At 34.7% G+C, this 24,892-nt stretch overlaps 1 protein-coding gene across 1 annotated transcript; it reads right to left on the minus strand.

Moving 5' to 3' along the window:
- Positions 1 to 19,409: 19,409 nt before the first annotated feature.
- Positions 19,410 to 21,131, minus strand: LOC127849703 (uncharacterized). The gene is made up of 2 exons (XM_052382448.1): positions 20,942 to 21,131; positions 19,410 to 20,128 (listed from the first exon to the last, which is right to left on the minus strand). Exons 1-2 carry the CDS (start codon positions 21,129 to 21,131, stop codon positions 19,635 to 19,637), a joined length of 684 nt encoding a protein of 227 aa, XP_052238408.1. The 3' UTR covers positions 19,410 to 19,634.
- Between the last annotated feature and the right edge of the window lie 3,761 nt (positions 21,132 to 24,892).

The raw sequence follows: 24,892 nt of genomic DNA on the forward strand, positions 1-24,892 counted from the left end.
CGGCCGCGGCCGCGCCGTTTCTAGTTCTTATATAATGCCAGCTTTATTACTAACCATAGCGACATTTTCTTCTGTTTTATATAGTAAGTTATGTTGATAATTTGTTCGACAGAAGAAGATATACAAACATGTATTTACGACTAACAGCATACGTTCTTATTGTAAATTAATAGTACAAACATGCATTTCCATTTCTGCAGTTTTCAATAGCAAGTACATCACCGTTTGTTGATGGCGATAATTTATTATGCGTTTACAATATACTTGCACAACATTAATAGTTATTGTGTGAGGAACACATCAATGTGGTTATGCTATCAATCAGAAAAGGTTAAGCAGTTTGATATACTGTCGGGATGATTGCTCTTGAACAACTGGATATATGTCTCTTTTACATATACTTTGTTTGCCATATTTGTGAAACATGCACGCGATACAATTAGTTAAATATATGTCCATTTTTTATTTAAACCCCATAAACACTCCAAATCATAATGAATATTTCTTAAAATAAATGAAACCCATAAAAAACACAGTTTAATTTACAGCAATAGCCAACAGTTCAACGCTAGATACTGGTGACAAAGAGGAAGTAAGTTTTGGGAATGACTTTGAAAGTCCTCGGAACTGATTTGTAAGTCTTGAGATCGACCTACTAAATCGTGATATTGATTTAATTAGCCGTTGCAACGACAGCTTACTCGTGGGAACGACTAAGTAACTCGTGGGAACGATGTAACTAACTGGTAATAACGACACAATCAATCAATTACAATATTCAGAATATTAATTCGGATTTATTTCATCCAAAATAATGTTATTCTCTCTTATATCAGCCATTGTGTAAAAAGCGTAACAAACGTTAAAAACGACTATTCGATTGTTTGCGTATGTAGTAAACGCGAATTAGGTATCGTATTCCTACGAGTCAGTAGAACGTTCCCACTTTGCTGGTTGATATATTTGTCCCAAGATTAACTAAGTCTTTCATATGACTTACTGACTTGTTCCATTACTTACTTTATCGTTTAAACAAGTAACAAGGACGTGGGAACGAGTAATTAAGTACCGGTAACCACTTCATTAAAGATGCAAATGTCACATCTTTGCATCCGTATGCAAATGCTGCTATGGGGGTCCGGCATGGGCAATTGGCACGTTTTTATAACATATGGATAGTCAGTATTATCTTATTAAAACTATTCCTAGTCAGTCGCTTTTATAATATTCATTAAAAGCTAATGGAGCATACGTTAGATTGAATGTTAATGAGAGTGTCAGCCAATGTGACTTGTTGTTTGATTTTAATAGCTACCAAATTTCGATATTAATGATGAATATTAGATAACTATGCTTATGTTTATAAAGGCTGCCACTGCACCAACGGCGATAAGTAACTAGACTTGGACAACTACAGTTAAGTCTTGTACAACTGTTGTTCATTCCAATGGTAAGAGATTAAGCCTTCTAAGATCTACGACAACCCCAATTTGGCTCGTATAGAGGCACATAGAAAAGAGGCAAAGGCTTACAGGAAACCAATGTCGTCACATATTAATATAATGGTCTTTTACAAAATGTACGTGGCTATTTTAATGCGTATTTTCACATAAGCTGTATGTATGCATCGATCTATAAGTCTATACCCTCATAGTTAAAGCAATCAAAAACTTACAAAGTTGGAGTTAACTTAAATAAAGGAATGTCAATGAATGTAATTAAACTAAGGGACGGTTAATATACGAAATTTATCTGTTTTATTAGAGGTAAGTTTCGAAATAATTTCAGTCGAGCATTTTGAGTGTTAATCGTAAAGCCGACGTTTGTTATTTCTTTCTCCGCGTAAGAAGCGTTGCTGACTGAAGGACGGAAGGTCGGATGGACGATTAAAATGTGCATCACTCAATGGTCATGAAAGCATCACAGTTAAATGCATAACGATATTAAGACGGTCTGACAGTAAATCCTTCAGTTTCCTATTAATTAGAACATTGACGTTTTGTAAATTAGTCTAAGCGACAGTTGAGTGCATGTTCTCAAGGATTTGAAAAACATGTATGCGTTGGCCAATTAGTTAAATAATTAACCAAATTACTAGGAACTTGTATCAGAAAATCACATAATAGATTAAATGAGGACGTTAGCGTTTCAGATGAACGGTTTGAGCCGTTCTTTTGCGTAGTTCTTTGTACTATCTGATGTTCCTATAAAACTTTTAAAATACAAATAAAAAACATTACTTATATTTTTAAAATTGTTCACCTGATTTTAAAGGGCTTGTTCAATCATATTGGTATTTTGTTAAGTTCGTCCTTAAATACTTTTAAATGATTCATGTCAATATCGGAGTTACAAATGTTTCATTTTAGAACAAGAAAATAATTCAAGAAATACAACAAGTGTGCTCCACCTGTGCTCGAACCTTTGACCATGGGATTAAAATGCTATTGCTTAGATCCCTCGGCCTTCGGATCTGTTACATTCCGTTTGCATTTCAAGTTCTACCAAGTAGTGTGAAGACAAATAAATCAAACAACAGAAATACTCCACATTATTCAATCGGGACGCGTTTGTAACGTTTTATAATCTTATTTATGTCCAATGACGATTACCAATAAACGGAATTGTATAGTCAGTGTAAGTTTACGTCGTGAGTGTTATTTCTCTCCTTGATGTACAGTGTCGTTGTTTTTTAAATATGTGACAAAAAGTAAGAGCATTGCAATTTTAACAATCTTTGAACAATTCCCTTTAACAAAATAATAACAATAATACGAAATGTGTACCGGCAAATAACGATCGTTTACATGTACTCATCTTGCAATTGCATTTTTGCGTTTTGGTTAATTGAAAACTTTACGTTGTTGTTATGATATTTGCAAGGAAACATTAATAATGAACATGTACCATGCTTTAAAATATCCATTATATGCACCTTTTGACGATTTAAAAACCTTTAAGTTATAAAGCGTAACACACGCAAAAAACCACTGAATTATTTGGAGAGTTCTGGTGTTATCGTTTTATTTTGTGACACTACGAGGATTGCTTATATAATATATAAAATACATCACTCACTGTATGAGCACGGATGGCCGAGTTGTTCAATGTCGAGACTTTAACTTCAAAGTCCAGTGGTTTGAGCCCATTAAATATTCCTTTTTTTCATTCTATATTTTTATTCTTGTTTTACGGGAGCTAATTATTGAAATTGTTAGATTGTATCGATTGAAAGCATTTTATGACACACTTCAATACCAGCCAAAATTTGTGAAAAGGTCCCTTAAAGTTTACCGTCGACTACGACTGCTACACGAAGTCAGTTAATATTAAGGTTTCAACACTGACGTACAAAATATCATTCATTAAAAACAAATGCATGTATTGCTGTTCAATATTTAAGCGATGAGTATATAGTGTTAATGCATGTTTTGTTCCTTAATGCCGTTTCTGACATGTAACCCTAAGTGTGAAACGTAAGAATGTGAAAATATTTTGATGGTATGTGTAACTGTTAACACATATTGCTTTATGAAACTATTTAGCATTTATTTGGTTCTTGTACATTCAATAGCAGAAAGTAGTACGGAAATTAGGCGGTATGAATACTCTTCAAGTGGAGATGCAAATCTATTGCAAAAGCATGTTAGTAAACAAAAGTATATTTGAATTCGGTTGGCTCGACATCCGGATGGCTCGAACTTTTTGGTTTCGGTCCCCGCGAGTTCGAGCCATCGGGTTTCGAATGTACATTATATACTGATATCCGGATAAAGTATTCTGCTTATATAACAGTTTTCTTATTAAATTTTAATGATCCGTATTTATCCTCACACACAAACACACATACACACACGCACACACACACACACGCACGCACGCACGCACGCACGCACGCACTCACACACACACACCCTCACACACACACACACACACACACACACACACACACACACACACACACACACACACACACACACACACACACACACACACACACACACACACACACACACACACACACACACACACACACACACACACACACACACACACACACACACACACACACACACACACACACACACACACACACACACACACACACACACACACACACACACACACACACACGCACGCACGCACGCACGCACGCACGCACGCACGCACGCACGCGCGCGCGCGCACACACACACACTTACACACACACACACACACACGCACACACTTTTTTATACCAATTCAACAAAAACTGATACCTTTATTCAATAAATTTAAACATGTTATTAAAGCGTCTTTTTTAGCGTTATAAAAACAGTGTCATGTTTTAATATCAACCAATTAAAGCAGGAAAACGTCAAATTTATTAAGTTAAATTTTTAATATAATTTGATGTTTGTGTTTATTTGCAAATGTACTGCTTATAAAAATGTCAAAATTACTTAAAAAAACGGTAAAAACAAAGTGACATGTGCAAATATACATAGGGCAATCGATTCTAATGGCTCACAAAAATTGCCATGTAATCGGCCCGCCCAAACTGCTGTTTCTCCCACAGGTCTGCTGAATTGAAGTAAGCATAGACGAACTGCGGGTACCTGGGATGTATGTCCATGTTACAACTCCCTTCCCTTTCGATGACCTCAACATGTCCGATATCCCCGGGACATTCGCCATACACGTTGTTGATGAGAAAGCGACGTTCAATCGTCGCGCGGACATCGCCGTAAATGGAGAAGCCATTATACGTGGATGTCTTTGTGAGGTCCGACCAGCTTGCGTCCACGACCCTACCTTTAGCGAACCAGTTGCTAAAGTCGCTTCCTAGCGCGTCAAAGATGACGTATCCAACCTCGCGGTTGTCACGATACAGAGCAAACTTTACGTACGTGACATTGAGGTTTGCCCAGGTAGCGTTCAGATTTTCCTGGCGGAAGTGGCTGGAGTAGGAGCGCGACATGTCAATCGGTTTGGTCGTTGAGGCGTTCTGCCCTGTAAGAAATGACGTTCGTGAATGTAATAATTGATAGAAATGGTGTCCTACACACGAACGCTGATGAGAACGAGATTAAAAACACATCATGTCAATTATAATTGCATTCATCAGGTAAAAATTATGTTCATACAACATAATGCATTGATTAACAAACTGCACTTTTTCAAGGCTTTTGTCTGAACAATAAAGTTTTCAGTAATAATGTGTATGCACATTGGTTGTCTCAATGAAATGGCCTGTCACTTTTAAGAATTACATAAATACTTTGTTCTGTTATAACTATACGTCGTTCTACCAGCCAGCGTCAAGGTGAATAAACTTCTCGATTGATTCGTTTTTTGCGCATTTGTAAAAACCCCACAATTTTCCGGGTTTTAATATTTAAATTAAGTTTGTATGTGTGTGTTTTGTGTTGTTCTTTTTAATTATAATCTTTATACACGTGATAAAGATATTTTGGTTATCGTTCAAAACATTTTGAGCGCTGCACTACATTCTTTGTAGTGTTTTTTTTTAACGATTCGTTTCATTGGTTTGGTTGTCATATAGTATAAATAGAATATACGCTATTAATCATTAATCCGAAGAAGTCTTAAACGTTACCGACATAAACTGTCAAAATCTGAATTTCGTTTAAGTGAAATTCTATCGTTCAGGTTGCCTTTGGCTTCTATGATAATTAAGAATACAAAACGACGTTAATGCCACAACTGTTTTTTTATATACGATCGTGTTTGAAGCCAGTATAACAAAAGTCAAATTCATTGTAACGTGGTTTGTATGTCTTGTTCATAGTTGTTGATTTTTTTAAAGATATGCGTTGATAATAATTTACTCATTTGCAGGAACTATTGGGAAAACATGAACCTCAACGTTATCAGAGCAAGTGCTATGTTGGAAGTTTCGAAATAATTTCAGTCAAACATTTGGCATTAAGCGTTTCATGTTGAGCGTATTGCAGTCAATAAATAAGAATTTGAGTCAAAGTGGTGTGTACTTCTCTCCGCGCAAGAAGCGTGGTTTACTGATTGGCGGAAGAAGGATGGATGACCTTCAGAAAGGCATCACAGTTAAAAGCATGACAATTCAAACAAAACAGCCATTAACGAGCTTAAAACGGAATGACAGTATATGCGTCAGTTTCCTATACATTGAAAATATGTCCGTTTTGATCATTTAAATTAGTTTATCTGAATATTTTCTGTATGTCCTCAAGGACTTGGAAAACATATGAATTCGTTTGTCAGTCAGTTCCAAATATGAACCAAAATATCAGGACTTGAAGATTAGATAAGAGAAAAACTATGAAAAAGATTTAAATGAAGATGTTAGCGTTTCCGATGAACAATTTCTTTCTTTGACATTGATATGATTTATTTCATGAAAAAAACATCAATAGTCTGATTATTATCAAGCATTTATACTCAAACCATTGCAATTGTATCTGCTCTCGGGGGTTATGCTGACTTTAATTTATTTACTGATTAAAGTCGGGAAGTGGAATATGCGGAAACTTATGTATTATTGTACTTATAAACACCTCGGATGTCTGTGATAATCAATTTGTAAAAGAAACAACGAGGTAAACTATATTGAAATCCTACAACATTTAAAACAGCTACAGCATTGCTATTTTATCGTTTTTAACGTTGATACAAACTGGCTGACTTAAGATGGATTGCGATATATCACCTTATATTCCTAATCTGGCGTTACTCAATAAAATTGATATAATTTCACCATTGGAGCTATTTTATAATAAAACGTGCATGTTTATAGTAGTTGTTTACATGCTTGCTTCGAACAACGCTTCTACGAACAGTTATTTATGCAAAAAAGCAAAGTACATTCGTGCGTAAAAATATAGCACAGTAACATTTAAACATAGATTTAAGATAATATGTATACAATATTTGTGTCTTTATTAATGCACATTACTATTCAAGTCAATTTATAAAAGAGAACAGGGTTTGTATAAAAGAAAACAATACATTGGCTCTTTATCAACGGCTTGAAAACATAATTGGCATACACAGAATTATATTAATAAGTAACAGAAAGCACGAAAGGTTTGAGATGTACGAACGAACATCTAGACAGCGGCCTCGAGCTGTTAAATCGAATGATTTAAGATCGGAGGAAACTCAAGTATTAGTATCAACCTCCTTTATTTAGCTCGACTGAATTGAACGCCTATTGCTTACAGGACCCTTTAGAGACCGTTCATAACATAAAGGCCTTGACAACGCTATCAGATAGTGGCTCTTACCCGAGACCTCCTTACCGTTTAGAGGACACCACACCTAGGATATCGCTGCCAATTAAATATATAAAATGAACGTGTTAAAGATATTACATTCCAGTATTATAAATGATAAAATCTACTACGAGTAACTGCACTGAAATTGTATGTATTTTGTTCAGTTATCGCGACTTTAAATACATACGTTCCGATACCATCAGCAATATTTCCACACTTTGAGATCAAGCATTATCTCAAGACGCAGTTTGAATCGTGCAGTATTGGCATCTAGACATCTCCGAATCAAGATAGTCAAGGAACACTACAGGTCTAAGTTATTAATAAATAATGAACGCTGCTCATGTCTTTAACTATACTACTAAGATGTAGATGGGAATCTTAAGACATATGGAGAGTTCATGTTTCATGCACATATTATAATAACATTATAAATATGTTCAAAAGAACCTTCACGGTGTACCTCCGTTGTGGCAGTTGGTGTAATAAATCACATATGTTATATTTTAAAATAAACCTCAAGTGGAAACTATGGGGATAAACGAATTGCTGTCTATATCTGCAATTAAACTGTTGTTCAAACGGCTCGTATTATTATGATCTTATGGTTATGATGATCTCGCTCTCAGTACGAGATCTGTTAACAGATGCGCAAAAGTGAATTTGGCAAAAATATCTGAAACCACAGGCGAAATGTTGGTTATACAAAAATGATAACAAAACAATACAACAGAACATAACTTATTATATATACAATAAATTACCTTGAATATTCCCATTCTTGAAATAGTGCTGATGCTGGTGTTGGTGTTGGGAACACAATAAGTATCCCTATTTATTAACAATTGACATGACGCCTTATCAGTGATCGCTCCTCCCACTTAATCACGTGGCTCAGCGGGAAGAAAACCTAGACAAGCTTACACCAAAATGGCTTCTTTGCCTATAGACTGCATATAGATTTACGCGATATTCCGGATGATTTTATGGACTTGTTTAACACCATATTACACTTGTAAAGGGATTGATGCCATTTAGTTATTCTGCAAATGCAAAAAAATATATACGATTAAAGAGAACAACAGCTATTTATAACGGGTAAATCGGTAAATTAAACACGCTCTCAAACGCTTGCGCGCTTACCGAAATCAAACTCGTTATTACGTGTAATGGTGGTATTTGCAATAAATTAACACTTCACCGGTATTTACCCGTGTTATTAACAAAATTATTACCGAAACATTCCCCCCTACCCGTGTATTTGACACGAAATAGCGCTTTATAACTGGGAATTCGGTGAAGTTTTACGCGCTTTTTGACGCCGGGTGGGTACCTCAATCCCACATGTTATTGCGTATAAAAGTGATATTAATCATATTAAACATTGCTTATGGGACATTTATCAATCACTATATATTAGAGCGCAAAAACAACACAGTAAGTTTGGATATTGTCCGATATAAAATTAGCGTTGTACGAAATGGAAAACGGTCAGGCTATTATAAATAAATAAGGCTACCAATTTCACTTTTTTAAATAGTTTTATCAGTTACTAGGTCAGAAGCGAGGTTCATCTGCATTACTTAAAGAGAAATAAAACACAGCATGAATAAGTAAATCTTCAACTTTCATTTCGCCATGGCGTAGTAAATATGGTATCCACCTAGCGATCGGAAGGTAATGGGATCGATCCCCGCTGTGGAAGTCATCTTTTGACTTCTCCCAAAGACATAAGGTACTAGTTGTATCCATGAAACGAACTCCATTGCGTTTAAGTTTGCTTAGCTTTCGACGCAATCGAGATACAAATAAATGGGTGAAATATATTCTGCAATATGGCGGTTTGCATCTTAAATGCATACAAAGAACAAGCATTTATATGAAGAAGATTTTTATTATAATCTCTCAATCTCTAACTTTAATATGATATGTATGTTTATAGTTAACTTATATAACAACGTGCAATCTATTGAGACCCAATACGGTTTTATGTGTTCTCGGAAAAAAAAGAAATAATCAACCAAATACAATGACAAGGGTAACAAAGTAAACGGAATGGGTTGGCATATTAATGTTATTTCATCACACTGACTTAGATTTTAATTTTTGAGGGTCACCATACATGTGCGATGTGTCATCTTTTATGAACGATTTTGAATTATTGATATACCGGTACAGAGATGTGTATATATTAAATAGCAAACGAAGAATGGTTCTAATAATCATTGTTTGGATTTTTTAATGGCTTACACAGTGAAAAATTCAGCAACTGCTTATCTCCCGAAACATAGTGTACACTATTCTCAGCTACAAATCGTCTTCCTCGCACTGACTGGTGGCTCGGACAAATGCTCGCATGAGCATTCTGCTATTGTTGTCTAAATAGCAATGCTTGGTTTAACTTCTTTCATGCTTAATACATTTTATGAGGCTTCCGAGACAATTAATATAATGGAAAATCCACACATTAACCGTTGTGAAAAGGGTTACCGGGATCTGAGTTCAGCTAGATTCGGAATCAATCCTGTCTTTGTTTGATTGCTGCTTTGTTATGGGCCTCAATAATTTGTGCCTGGTAGTTGTACAACAGATATGGTCGATTACAATACAGGACGTCTCTTGACAAACTGACATGATTTGCAGTCGGAACTTAATACATGAAGTAAATATAAAAACAAAAAATTCATGTTTACTACAGTTTTCACATTATAATTCACAACCTTCGTTGCATTTGAAATACGACACTGTTCGTATGAAGAAAATAATTACACGCTTAAATTATATGTTAACATTTACTGAATATTAGTATCAGTGTATTGTGATATTTAGTATTACAAATGTGTGTGTGATGAATACTTCGTATCATACACCTTTATTTAGAAAACTGAACTATTATCGAAATACCATATCCGGTTATCTATATTTAATGATATTTAATCATGACTAGCCATTATAAACAGAAAGTTCAGTTGACACAAGCGGACCTTTATTACTTATTATTCTTCAAGTTGTGATTACACATTGATATGCATGATCAGTACAGAAATGTATTTGTTGCGTGTAAATGACGACCGTAAACTTAAGGCAATAGCGAGATTAATATGTGTGAAATTGTTATTTGCATGTACAATATGATGTTATTAAAACCTTATTGTTTATTAATTCAACATACAATTGTGTAAAATAAGACATACGTTTAACAATTACTTAGCTTTTCCGGTTTGTTCGTGTTATTTTATTTTCATTAGTAATCTCCCGGTTACTTATACTAAAATAAGCTAAATCATCACCAGCATATGTCAACAGACACGTCGCATCATACAGATAATAATGATAATGGATAGGTAAATTCCCGATAAGTTATGGTTCCTTGTATTGAAACAATCGATAAAAAGTAGTCTTGCTAATAAGGATCGCAAATCTAGGATCAAAGAAGACGCATAACCAATCATAATCATTAGACTGTTTTTATCGTAAATGATAAATCTCGTGCATATTATGATTGATAGAAACCGTTATCATATAAATGCAAACTGATAAGACCGATATTTAAAAAAACATAGTTTCAACTAGAGTTTCGTTCATCAGGAAAGAAAAAAAATGAAGACAAGAGTATGAATTGATTTCATTGCTTTTGTCGGCGAAACAAAAACAGTTGGATAATAATGTGCATTTGATGTATCAATAAAATGTCGTGACATAATAAGGTGTTACTTGAATACTTTGTACTGTTACAACTTTAAGTCCTTCTACCGGAAAGCGTCCTATGCATCGCTTTATCCATCACTAAACATCAGACTATGCCATCAAAACACGAAGGATGTCAGTCATCAATTTTTTAACGCGTGATATGGGAGGATGAAACGAAAAACAACGCATCAGTCAGTTCAGTACTTAGTTGCTCAGTGACGTCTTACAGCTTAAAACGTCGATTCTTTTCTTGGATATTCTGAATCATACATTATTACGGTAAATAATTATCTTAACTGATTTGTTCATTTATACATTTTTTGAAACATTATCGGGTTTGTAATAATTAAATATAGTTTATAAACGTGCGTTCCATGGTTTACTGCGTAAAAGGTAATACTTATATAAGTTATTAAAATACTTTGGTTATCAATAAAACAATTATCAGCACAGTACTGTGTTTATGGTAAGTACTTTTCAAAGATGCGTTTCATAAGTTTGATTGAAACGCGTCTTTAAAACAGACGCACTTATCCAAGTAAGAAGGCATGAGATTAGTAGACTGATTAATTTTTAAATCAACTCCGATAAAATTAATCCATTGAACATAATTGAGCACATACTTAAAGAAAGTTGCATGGCATTTAAAGGCTCTATAAAGGTGAAGATCCGTAATTATTTACCGATTTTTAAATATTTTTTCCGTATTTTATATATAAAGGTTATCAAAAAACAATATGTATATGCTATTGGACATTACCATAAAAATATTAGCAAAACAACTTGTTTTGAGCTCAAAATACAGTGTCCTCCAAGTCGATCGTGTTTACAAACAATCAGTTTATTTACATCGCTGTTTACTCGGGAAAGTGAAAGTGAAAGTGGCTCAGGTCTTACAAAATATATCGTTGATTTTCAATGTTTTCCGGTATCACTCACAAAGTATGTTTCTTCTAATAATGGTCAAAACGTTTGTAGTGATCTAATTAGTTACTTTTTGCTGGTAAAAAGTTGTATTAAATAGAATTAAAAGTGAATGTTCTTTTGGCTATTTTTAGCATACGTCACCGCTTTGGGGCTACACATCACGTTAGTTGCAAAGTTGTAAACATTTCTTCCAATTATGAAACGGGTATATCTCCAATACTTCTTAACAACGTTGCACCTCAGCTGTATTATTTGCATTTTTTATGAAAGAGTAACTGAAATCCGGTAAAAATAAGGCAAGTTTGTATGCATAATAATTGGATTTGTCATCTGTATAGGGCCTTTAATTAACATTTATTGCAAAGGAGTTTAGTAATTTAATAGTTTACTAAAGTTGACCACAGTCATTAAGACTTGAGACTTAAGGTTTAATCGTATTAATGTTTTTAATGTTTTAATATACTTTTTTAGAATTGCTAAATCGTGTTGTTCAAATATCTCCCATACTCATACACATCAAGTGTGTACTTGCTGTTACTTCATTCGTATAAATACTGTATTAATCATAATGTTATATATGAATTTTAGAACTTATCTACATAACCTGCAATTGTCTGTATGACATTAAAACGCCATTTGATCGTTCGTATTGCTTTTTCTTCTGGTATAATTTACAATACAAAACTACGTTTGATGATGGCGATAATTTCCAGTGCATTCAAAATAAACTTGCTTAACATTTCTAGTTATTAAGTGAGGAACACATCAATGTGGTTATGCTATCAATCAGAAACGGGTTACATTAGGTTGATATACTCGTCTTGATGATTGCTCTCGAAAAACTCGATATATGTTTCTTCTACAAGTTCTTTGTTTGCTATATTTTTTAGACAGCCACGCGATCAAATTAGTTAAATATATGTCATTTTGTTATATAAGTCCCACAAACACTCAAAATCAACGAATATTTCGTGAAATATTTCATAAAGTAAATTAAACCCTGGGTTTTTGTTTATAGCAATAGCCAAAATTTAGACTCAAGATACTGATTAGAAAGAGTAAGTAAGTCATGGGAACCACTTTGTAATTCGTCGTTATTACTTTGTTAGTCTTGGGAACGACCTAGTAAATCATGGTATTGACTAAATTAATCGTGGCAACAACATAGCTAACTCTTGGGAACGACTTAGTTACTCGTGGGAACGATGTAACTAACTGGTTGCTACGACACAATCAATCAATTAGAATATTCCGAATACTTAGTAGGAAAAATTTCATTAAAAGAGTATTATAAAGTATCGGTAACCACTGTATTTAATATGCAAATGTTACATCTTTGCAACCGTATGCAAATGTTGCTCTGGGGATCCGACATGGGCAATTGACATGCATTTTTATAACATACTAATAGTCAGTATAATCATATTAAAATAATTCCTAGTCAGTCGCTTTGATAATCTTTATGAAAAGCTAATTGAGCTAACGTTAGGATTTAACTTTTATGAGATTGTAAGCCATTGTGACTTGATATGTGATTTAAATAGCTATCAAATGTCAATATTAGTGATCAGTCTTAGATAACTATGGTTTTGTTTATAAAGCCTGCCACTGCACCAGCGGCAACTAAACTCGGACAACTACAGTTAAGTCTTGTTCTACTGTTGTTCTTTTCAGTAGTTAGAGATTAAGCCTTCTAAGCTAAATGGCCATGTTAATTTTGCTCGTCTAGAGGCACGGAGAAAAGAGGCATAGGCTTAGAGGAAACCAATGAAGTCACCTATAAATATAATTGTCTTTTCCAAAATGTAATTAGCTATTTTCATGCGAACGTTAACATAAGCTGTATGTTTGCATTGATCTATATGTCTATACCCACACAGTTAAAGCAATACAAAACTACGAAGTTGGAATTAACTTTAATAAATGCACGTAAATGCCTGCAATTAAACTATGGGACGGTTAATACAAGATATTTAACTTTTTTATTAGGGCTTTGGGGTAATTTTCGAAATAATTTCAGTCGAGCTTTTGGCGTTCAGTGTAAAGCATTGAGCCACATTGATTTGTGTCTCCTCTCTCCGCGCAAGAAGCGTGGCTGAACGAAGGACAGAAGGACGATTACTATGTGCATGTCTCTTTGAACATATAATCATTACAGTTCAAAGCACAACAGCCCTTAACGATAATAAGACGGACGGACAGATAATAATTCAGTTTTCTATACATTGGACACATGTACGTTTTGAGTGTATATGCTCAAGGATTTGAAAAACATATAATGCATTTGCCGATCAGTTAAATAATTAGGACCAACATACTAGGACTTATCAGAAAAATCTACGTTATAGATTAAATGAAGACGTTAGCGTTTCAGATGAACGGTTTCAACCGTTCTTTTGCGTAGTTCTTTGTACTATCTGATGTTCAAATTAAACTTTACAAATAATAATAGATTCTCATTACTTTTATTTTTTTATTTGTATACCTGATTTTAAAGGGCTTGTTCAAACATATAAGATGTTTTTAAGCTCTTCATTAAATACTTTTAAATGATTCGTGTCAATATCAGAGTTTCAAAGGTTTCAATTAAAAACAGGAACATAATTCAAGAAAGACAAAAAGTTTGCTCCACCTGTGCTCGAACGATAGACCATGGGATTAAAAAGCTATTGCTTTAATCCCTCGACATTCGGATTCGGATCTGTTACATTCCGTTTGCATTTCAAGCTCTATATCAGCCCTACCAAGTAGTGTCAACACAAATAAATCAAACAACAGAAATACTCCACACTATTCAATCGGGCCGCGTTTGCAACGTTTTATGCTCTTATTTTGTTCCAATGACGATAACCCATAAACGAAATTGTATATTCAGTGTTAGTTTACGTCATGAGTGTAATTTCTCTCCTTGATGTACAGTGTCGTTTTTATCCCCACGCTTTTAAAATAATATATTGATCTCCAGTTTCTGTCCGTCTGTCCTGGACACTATCTCCTCATACACTATTAGCATTAGAACATTGAAACTTACACACATGGTAGCTATGGGCATATGTGCGACGGTGCACTATTTGAAATTTTGATATGACCCCTGGGTCAAAAGTTATGGGTATATGAATGGGTAAAATGGGTAAAAAACTCATTTTACTAAAAACATGCGACGCACATGATAATAACTTTTGACCCAGGGGTCAGATCAAAATTCAAAATAGTGCATCGTCGCACATATGCTCATAGCTACCATGTGTATAAGTTTCAAGGTTCTAGTGCTAATAGTGTACGAGGATATAGTGTCCGACCACGCCCACTCAAAATTTTGTTTTAACATAACTTCTTCATTTATTCACCAATCGACTTGATTTAAATACTGAACATCTTTTGAGACAACACGGTCTATCTAGACCATCCATGCCCACATTAACCCACCCAAGGGCCATTAATAAAGGTAAAAGCAGCTTGCTTCCCGTCCTCTTTCAAAGTAAAGGCAGCTTGCTTTCCGTCCTCTTTCAAAGTAATCGAGAAGTCCACGGGTACTACTTCCCCGTACCCCCAATTTTTGTTGGTACTCAACATTTTTCGTACCCAATTTTTGTCGTACCCATTTTGTGTTCTTAGCCAAATGCTTTTCGTACCCAAAATCTTTCGTACCCAAGTTTTTTTTGTACCAAATTTTTTTTCGTACCCAACTTTGTTTTTCGTAACCACATTGTTTTTTGTACCCGATTTTTTTGGGGGGAGGGGGGAGTATTATTTTGTACCCAAATGTTTTCGTACCCAATTTTTTTTCTTATCCAAATTTATTTAGTACCCAAATGTTTTTTTGTACCCAATTTTTTTCGCACCCACCTTTATTTAGTAACCACTTTTATTTGTACCCAATTTTTTTTCGTACCCAAATATGTTTTCTTACCCAAATTTATTTTCGTACCTAATTTTTTGGGGGGCATAATTTGTTCGTACCCAAAATTTTCGTACCCACACTTTTTTGTCGTACCCAAAATTTTGTTTTAACATAACTTCTTCATTTATTCACCAACTGACATCTAATTAATACTGAAAACACGGTCTATCTCGACCATCCTTGTCAACATTATCAACCACGGGGCGCCACCAACATAGGACTTACCCACCCATAATTGCCTTTTAATATAACATCTATCCGGCGTGGAGATACACGTCGGACCCTGCCGCGCCACTTCAAGTTTAAATATTTGACAAAAAGTAAGAACATTGCCAATTTGAAAGTCTTTGAACAATATCCCTTAACAAAATAATAACAATAATATCAAATGTGTTCCGGCAAATAACGATCGTTTACATGTACTCATCTCGCAATTGCATTTTAGAGACCTTTTTACGTTTTGGTTAATTGAAAACTTTACGTTGTTGTTATGATATTTGCGAGGAAACATTAATAATAAACACATGAAATGCTTTAAAATATCCATTATATGCACCTTTTTAGGATTTAAAAACCTTTAAATTATAAAGCGTAACACACACGAAACAACTGATTTATATGGAGAGTTCTATTGTTACCGTTTTATGTTGTGGCACTACGAGGATTGCTTATATAATTTATAAAATATTCACTATATGTACACGGATGGCCGAGTTGTTCAAGTTCGATACTTTTACTCCAATGTCCTGTGGTTTTAGCCCAGTTAAATATTCCTTTTTATTTTATTATTTGTTTACTGGAGCCAATTATTGAAATTATTTGATTGTATCAATAAAAAGCCTTTAATGAAACACTTCGATACAAGCCCAAATTTATGAAAAGGTCCCTTTAAGTTTACCGTCGACTACGATTGCTACACGAAGTCAGTGAATATATAGGTTTCAAAACTATTCACGCAACGTCTAAATTTCTATACTGCTCAAGCGTGTCCATGTTGTATCACAACTATGAGAATTATCAGTAATAAAAGTTGGCTAGTGAGAAAAGACATTTTGATCATGGCCAGTTATCATTACATTTAGTCGAAACCCTATGGCTCGAACTAGCTTGGTTCGAATTTCCGGTTGACTTGAACTTTCGATTTTCTTGAGCATCGATTTTGTATTGCTATACATTCAGATAGGTTTCTGTTGGATGGCTCGAATTTGCAAGGGTCAAATAATCGAATGACTCGAACTGTTTTAACAGTCCCGTTCACAATGTTCACAAGTTGACTCTGGGTCGTATAAAGCTGTTAAGCGATAAGGAGCTATGAATTAAAGGTACGCATGTCATCAAATCAATGGTTACTTGTAAATGATTTGAGTAAACTATGAATTAGACGCCACACTAAACCCACCATCGAAGACGTCCGCGAAGTCAGCCATGGGAGCGATAAATGTACCGTAATTTCTCTATGTTTTCGGACACTTAAAAATAAATATTTTTTTTTTTTGTGTTCCAAAACTTAGATACGATTGTATTTTGTCCTTTTCATGGTTATATCCACAATTGCAACATGTTCGGTAGTGCAAAATGACTTCCTTAATTGGTGTGCACCCATAATAAGGAGACCCAATCCGGTATTAAGTCACACAGATTGTTATGGGAAACTTGGTACGGCTACTGATTCCTGGGAAAGAAGTATGAACTGGACTTCTGTTCTGCTAAGTATGTGTCTATCATTCGGGAGTCACTGTTCAGGGGGGTTGTCATAGTTATAATTTTTAACTGATTTGGTTTTAAATTGTAAGCTATGTAAATATGGTCTTCGTTAATAGTGTCTGTTAGTTTTTAATCTAAGCGTGGGTAACCATTGCTAATGAGTAAATGTCCGACCTGGTCAGAGGTGATAATTGATATCTTAAACACTTTTATATTAAACGCGTTTGTGCCTCTTTTTGCAGTGTCAGTATTTTACGTCAATTTATCTTATGTCAGTTTTTAACTATGGATTAGCAATAGAAACCTAACTTTTAACGTAACTTTGTAACGTAAATATGTATATAGAGAACAAGTATGTGGGAAATACGCAATATTTAACTCTTCATACTTCATAGTCTCTTATAATTTTTATATAGAATGGCCATTTTCATGTTTTTATGTGTGTTTTAATGCTTTGTAATTATGATGTACATGAAATGGATGAGACTTAAATAAAACATTGAATTAAATTGAATTACGAAACATATTCACAAAAAACAGGTGTCCGAAAAATTAGAGTCGAAAATTGAAGTGTCCGAAAATTGCGTTGTAATAGCACGTGCTTGTAAAATACCGTATAGTATGAATTACAGTAATATATGTTTGCACTGCATTTTAAATAATTTTAAATGCTTAATTTATTTGACAAAAAGTTACTACAAGGCTGTACTTTGACCAACGAGTTCAAAGATTAGCATGTGATGTACCGATACTCGCTAGTATGAACCTGTAAGAAACGCAATAAAAAGGGCAAACTATAAATTATTTGTTTGATCCGCTCCGATTGTTGTTGTCTAACATCTTACATTGTTCATAAAACTTGCAATAGGGTTCATCACACTTTGAAGCGTTTAGTATTTGTCACCGTTATTTTACTGAAAAGGGGTAGTACCATTGCGGTAGATAATTGAACTGTTAATTGGCACTACCCCTGGTAATTGTCGTAACGCATTTGCTATCGGGCGTAACCTTTGTTTATACCAGTTTTCAAGATATATCCAATAACGCAAATGTAATGGTCCGTTGCCCTCAGGCATGCACCTGCCATGTTTTATGATGGTAATCTGATTTTAAAACCCCATGATCTAAGTGTCATTAGATATCGAACACAGGACCGAAATTTGGTAAAATAGCGCTGTAAAATATACTGTCCGAAAACATAGGGACATTAATTATGGACAAAAACTCGTGTGTCCGAAAATTAAGAGTCACGAAAAATAATTATTTTTGCTAAAGAAAGGGGTGTCCGAAAACTTAGAGTGTCCGAAAACATAGAGTAATTGCGGTAATCCATAAATATCTCAAGGAGTGCGATGACTCACAACAACTACATTGTAAACTTGATGGAAGAAAAACCTTAGTATCTCGCCGATAACTCGTGTACACATCATAGACCTACATAATATCATTCTTTACAAACCAATACATGTATGGCTGCTCAATATTCCAGCGATCAGTATATAGTGTTAATGCATGTCTTGTTTCTTAATGCCGTTTCTTACCTGTAACCTTAAGTGTGCAGCGTAAAAACGTGAAAATATATAAATTTTGATGGTATGTGTAACTGTTAACAAATATTGTTTTTTGTTAATTGTTATTTGTTTCATGAAACTATTAAGCATATTTTTGGTACATTCAATAGCAGAAAGTAGTACGAAGTTCAGGCAGTATGAATACTCTTCAAGTGGAGATGAAAAAACTATTGCAAAAACATGTTAGTAAACAAAAGTATATTCGAAATCGGTTTGCTCGAAATCCGGATGGCTCGAACTATTTGTTTTCGGTCCCCGTGAGTTCGAGTCATCGGGCTTCGAATGCACAATACTGATACAGTTTTCTAATTACATTTTAATGATCCGTATTTATCCTCATACACACTTTAAAAAAATGTCAACAAAAACTGTTGCCTATATTCAGCAAATTTGAAACATTTTATTTAAGCGTCTTTGTTATCTTCATAAAAACAGTGTCATGTTTAAAAATCAACCAATGAAAGTAGGAAAACTCTAAATTAATTAAGTTAAAATTGCAAACGTACTGCTTATAAAAATGTCAAAATTACTTATAAAGCGGTAAAAACAAAATGACATGTGCAAATATACATAGGGCAATCAAATTTAATGGCTCACAAAAATTGCCATGTAATCGGCCCGCCCGAACTGCTGTTTCTGCCACATGTCTGCTGAATTGAGATCAGCATAGACGAACTGCGGGTAACTGGGATGTTTGTCCATGTTACAACTCCCGTCCCTTTCGATGACCGCAACATGCCCGATATCCCCGGGACATTCGCCATACACGTTGTTGATGAGAAAGCGACGTTCAATCGTCGCGCGGACATCGCCGTAAATGGAGAAGCCATTATACGTGGCTGTCTTTGTGAGGTCCGACCAGCTTGCGTCCACGACCCTACCTTTAGCGAACCAGTTGCTAAAGTCGCTTCCTTGCGCGTCAAAGATGACGTATCCAACCTCGCGATTGTCACGATACAGAGCAAACTTCACGTAAGTTGCGTTGATGTTTGCCCAGGTAGCGTTCAGATTTTCCTGGCGGAAGTGGCTGGAGTAGGAACGCGACATGTCAATCGGTTTGGTCGTGGAGGCGTTCTGCCCTGTAAGAAATGACGACATTTCTTTTAAAATGCTTAGTTTTGATTGAATAATTTTTGAATAAACTATCAACATCAGTATTTGTCAACCAAAACAACATCTACAAATAGTTTTGATATGCTCTACTAATTCCGGAGTTTTCATTTCATTTTCTGCCCCAAACTGTTAGCGATTAAGGTTTCCTATACTTGTGAAGCAACAGTCAAACCAAGACAATTAGTTGTTCATCCGCCGAAAAACACACACTTTCTTACCGATTTAAAATAATTAGACATTTCTGTTTGAACATGTATCATATGTCATCTTAAGCTTAAAGGCGTTTTTACCTTGTGTAGTATCTACCATAACGACGATAAATAAGTGTGCGTGTTTTCTATGAAACTATCGGTAAGTATCAAATACCTTAAATATACATACACAAAAAGCATTAAAGGATAAGTCCAAAATTATAAACATTTAAATAAAACAATTTAAATCACATTTTACAAAAACGTGCGCTTATCAACCACTTTTGCCAAGTAAGCAAAACGTACGTTGAAGAAAGATGGAAATGAAACTTGACTAAATCAGCATATTTATTTAATTAACATTGTGAAATTTGCATCCTGTCCGAATATGAATTGCTTACGATTCCTTCTTTAAACAAGAAAAAGGTTTGAGTACAATAAACGTCAATTAAGGTCATAAGAACTTTTGCCAAGTTGAGATCATCCCATCGATAAGTCATCAATTAAACAAAAGTCAAATGCAGTCAAACAAATATTATTCGAATAAAATAGTCTAATGTTGACTATACTTTTAAAATTTGAACACACCTGTCATCCATGCGCTGTACACGTTTTGCCCGTTACCGGAAGTAGCCCTGAACACCAGGTTCCAACCGTTCATCTCGAGCTGTGCAACAAGCAGTGGGGCGGTCGCCTGGGCTGGAGGTGGACCTGCCACAACAACGTTTGAGATCTGAACGATAAACAGAGCGATCGCTGTCGAAAACACGCCGAACATGTTTAATTATGAATGTGAATTTAAATGGTAAACTTTACATATGCCCTCGGTATTATTTGATTGCTGTTGTTTGCTTATATACACCAGCGATGAAATTTAAGTACTACTTTTGCATAGTATGTGTCATAAGGCGTATTTTAAAAGGACGCTATCTACGAAACACATAAACATGTTGTTTCACATGATTTCATATAATTAATCTTTATTTTGTTGAATATGTCCTGTATTCTTGGAATACATCCTGTTCACGCGTCATTTATTTTTTTAAAGGTAAATCACAACCACCAAACACCGTGTTTATTATGTTATGAGTAATAATGAATGAGAGCTTAAGGTACACCATCAAGTCCGCGTTAACTGGTTTATGCAAACAAACTGATCATGTAGCGATAAATAAACTTGCAAATTAAAATATAACTCTTGAATATACATTGAATTTCTATGAAGTGTATCTGCCTTGGAATTGGTTGACTGTTTACTGACAACATAAATGATACGGCTTAAACAAAATATGTAACTGTTGAGTATGGAAGATACGAATTAACCAGAAATGCCTGGGTACGAAGTCACCAAAACGTGTAGGTATTAACTGGGATACGATATCACTTGGATACGAGTTGATTAGTTGGCTAAAATTTAATTAATAGTCAAATTAGGTTTTATTTAAAAGAATGGTTATTTATGTTCATCACATTTTACGCCAAGTAAATATTTTCTTTTTTCACCTACCTTACCCTGTTTCCCATGTAATATAACCATAACATATATTTTTTTTTATATAACACATGTGTAATACAACATTTGTAAGCGTTTTCATTGGCTTAGTTTTCGTTTATTTACCAATCGAATTATGTTATTTTGCTGAAATGACGTTGCAGCGTCAAATGACGTCACGAAATGTTAACAACATTCGGGATTTATCATTATGTTTGCGTAAATATTTATTCAATTTGCTCATTTAAAAGCATGTGATAAAACAGATCTGACACTCGTTGCCATATCATACCATATTTTATTAAACTCCTTCAGGAAATTCGTTAGTAAGCTCGCCAAAGGCTTGCTTAATAACAAAATTCTTGAACTTGTTGAATAATTATGGTATGATATGACAACTCATGCCAGATCCTATATGTAGTGTATTATCCAAAGGCGAATGAGTGGCGAATAACACTGAGTGATAATTTCACTCACTCTTACGACTTTCTTAGCTTTTTACTCCTTTTAGTTTGCGTTATTACGACTAGATTTTGTAAGCCTTTAAGTTCGACATTATCATGTCTTTTTAACTTTTGGTTCACATTTTAGTTTGCGTTATTTTACCTTTATTTCGCATTAGAATGCCTTATTCTCAAGTTATTACCCCTTTTTCGACGTTATTACATTTTATTATTTACCTGTTTTATTCTTTTAACAAAATACAGGTTGTATCAATTGTTTAAAAAAATTCCGTATTATGCTACTCGCTGTTTTCCGATTCCGTATTACCATACTAGCCGGACTACTTTTTTCGTTACATTACGCAGACCGAAAATAGAAAAAAAATTATATTACGAAATATATTACGTAGTACATCTTGTGACGTCATATCTGTTACGAAAGACAATAGTTTTATTTTAACTCTATGGAATTTAAGGACATGTATAATGTGGTGTTTTTTAACAGTGAACTATTTATATAAGCGGAAGTGCAAATTGTTTCAACGTTTTTGTTATACAAATTGGATTAAAGTTGGTTGTCAACTTAATTGTTATAAACATTGGATTAACGATGTCATTAAGGTAAGCGTGTCGGAAACCTGTGATTTCCCTGTTCAAATGTTTACACGTTAATTTACATCAACTGTATTCATACGCGTCTCAAATAAACTATGGCGTACCGTTTAAGTCATCGTTTTGTCAGTTATGATAAACCAAAAAACAAAACAATTGTTAAATGTTTTCGTTAGTTGTTGTAGATAATAAAACGATATTACGCTAGTCAATTGTTCCAGGACTTTGTATCACTCTCGTGTCTTGTGCTATTTCGCATCACACTCGAGGATCCGCCTCTCGTGTGATAGGTCATCACACAAGCCACTCGAGTCGACTGATACAAACTCTTGGAACAATTGATTAGCGTAATATTTCGTATGTATTAATCGTTTGTACGTTTGTATTCCCTGTGTTTGAACCGTCCATATGTTGTAGTCTTATTAACAGAGAGCAAAAATCGGGAATCTGAGATAACATGAAACCAATCATCTTTGTCTTCCATGTTTTGTATCAAATACATAACGTATTTGTAATTTCAAACGTATTAGTAATTTCAACAGGAATAGTCTTTTTAAGGCATTTATTTTTGTTTCTACATGTACACGAGTAATATTGTTTTCTTTACTTACAGACTGAATCATTGCGCTCATTGTTTGATACTGGCTGACGTGACCGTGGATGATAACTTTCGTGAATGTAATAATTGATAGAAATGGTTTCCTATACATGGACGCGGAAGAGAACGAGATTAAAAACACATCATGTCAATTATGCTTGCATTCATCAAGCAAACAATATGATCGTACAACAGCATTCATCGATTAACAAACTGCACTGTTTCACGGATTTTGTCGGAAAAACAAACTCTTAAATATTAATATGATGCACTTTGGTTTTCCCAATGAAATGGTCTGTCACTTTTAGGAATTGCGAGCATACTTTGTACTGTTATAACCATGCGTCGTTCCACCAGCCAGCGTCATACGCATCGCTTGATCTCAAATTAATTATCAATCATGCCAAACTTGAAATGGCGCGGCAGAGGCCGACACGTATCCACACGCCGCATGTTTGACACAGGTGGCACCCCATGGTTGGTTATGAGGCCATGCATAGTTGAGATTGACCGTATTGTTATAAAGAGACGTTCAGTATCAATTGGATTTGAATCGGTGTAGAAATGAAAAGGTTAATGTAAAATAACCTTAAACAAGAGATGTGTTTGTTAAAAACACAATTCCCCCTCCTGTGCCACTTTTATTTATAAAAACAATCATTTGGCAGGTTCATTACTTACCGCCCTTTAAAGCTAATTACTTGGATTTTTTTTTACCTTTGACCTTGAAGGATGACCTTGATTTTTCACCACTCAAAATGTGCAACTCCATGAGATACACATGCTTGCCAAATATCAAGTTGCTATCTTCAATATTGCAAAAGTTATGGCCAATGCACCATACCGGGGGCATAAAAATGAGTGAAACTTTCAGACCCGGCCCCACCCCAATCCCCATAACTTTTGACCCAGGGTTTAGATCAAAATTCCAAATAGCGCAGGGTCGCACATATGCTCATAGCTACCATGTGTGTAAGTTTCAAGGTTCTAGTGCTTAAAGTGTAGGAGGCGATAGTGACAAGGATGGACGGACGGACGGACGGAGAGACGGACGGACAAACGGCGGAGATAACCACAATATCACCACGCTTTTCAAAAAGCGTGGGTATAAAAACTAGAAAGATATTAATAATCAATTCATAAACCTAAATATAGGAGGCTAATAATAACGACAATGCATCTGTCATTTCAGTATTTAGTCTTACATGCACCTTACAAAATAGAGTATATTATTGTGCATTCCGAAACATACATTATAAAGGTAACTAAACATCTCGATTGATTCATTTTTGAACATTCGTAAAAAAGATCCTGGTTCTTATATTTAAATTTAGTTTATATGTGTGTGTTTCGTGTTGTAGTTTTAAAGTATAATCTTTATACACGTGATAAAG

Source organism: Dreissena polymorpha, chromosome 11 (assembly GCF_020536995.1).
Source record: "Dreissena polymorpha isolate Duluth1 chromosome 11, UMN_Dpol_1.0, whole genome shotgun sequence".
Taxonomy (NCBI): Eukaryota; Metazoa; Mollusca; class Bivalvia; order Myida; family Dreissenidae; genus Dreissena; species Dreissena polymorpha.

Coding starts and splice junctions, on each gene's coding strand:
- LOC127849703 (XM_052382448.1), bottom strand. CDS start 21,131: ATGTTCGGCGTGTTTTCGACAGCGATCGCTCTGTTTATCGTTCAGATC. Junction 20,129..20,941: donor GTACAGCGCATGGATGACAG/GTGTGTTCAAAT, acceptor CATTTCTTACAG/GGCAGAACGCCTCCACGACC.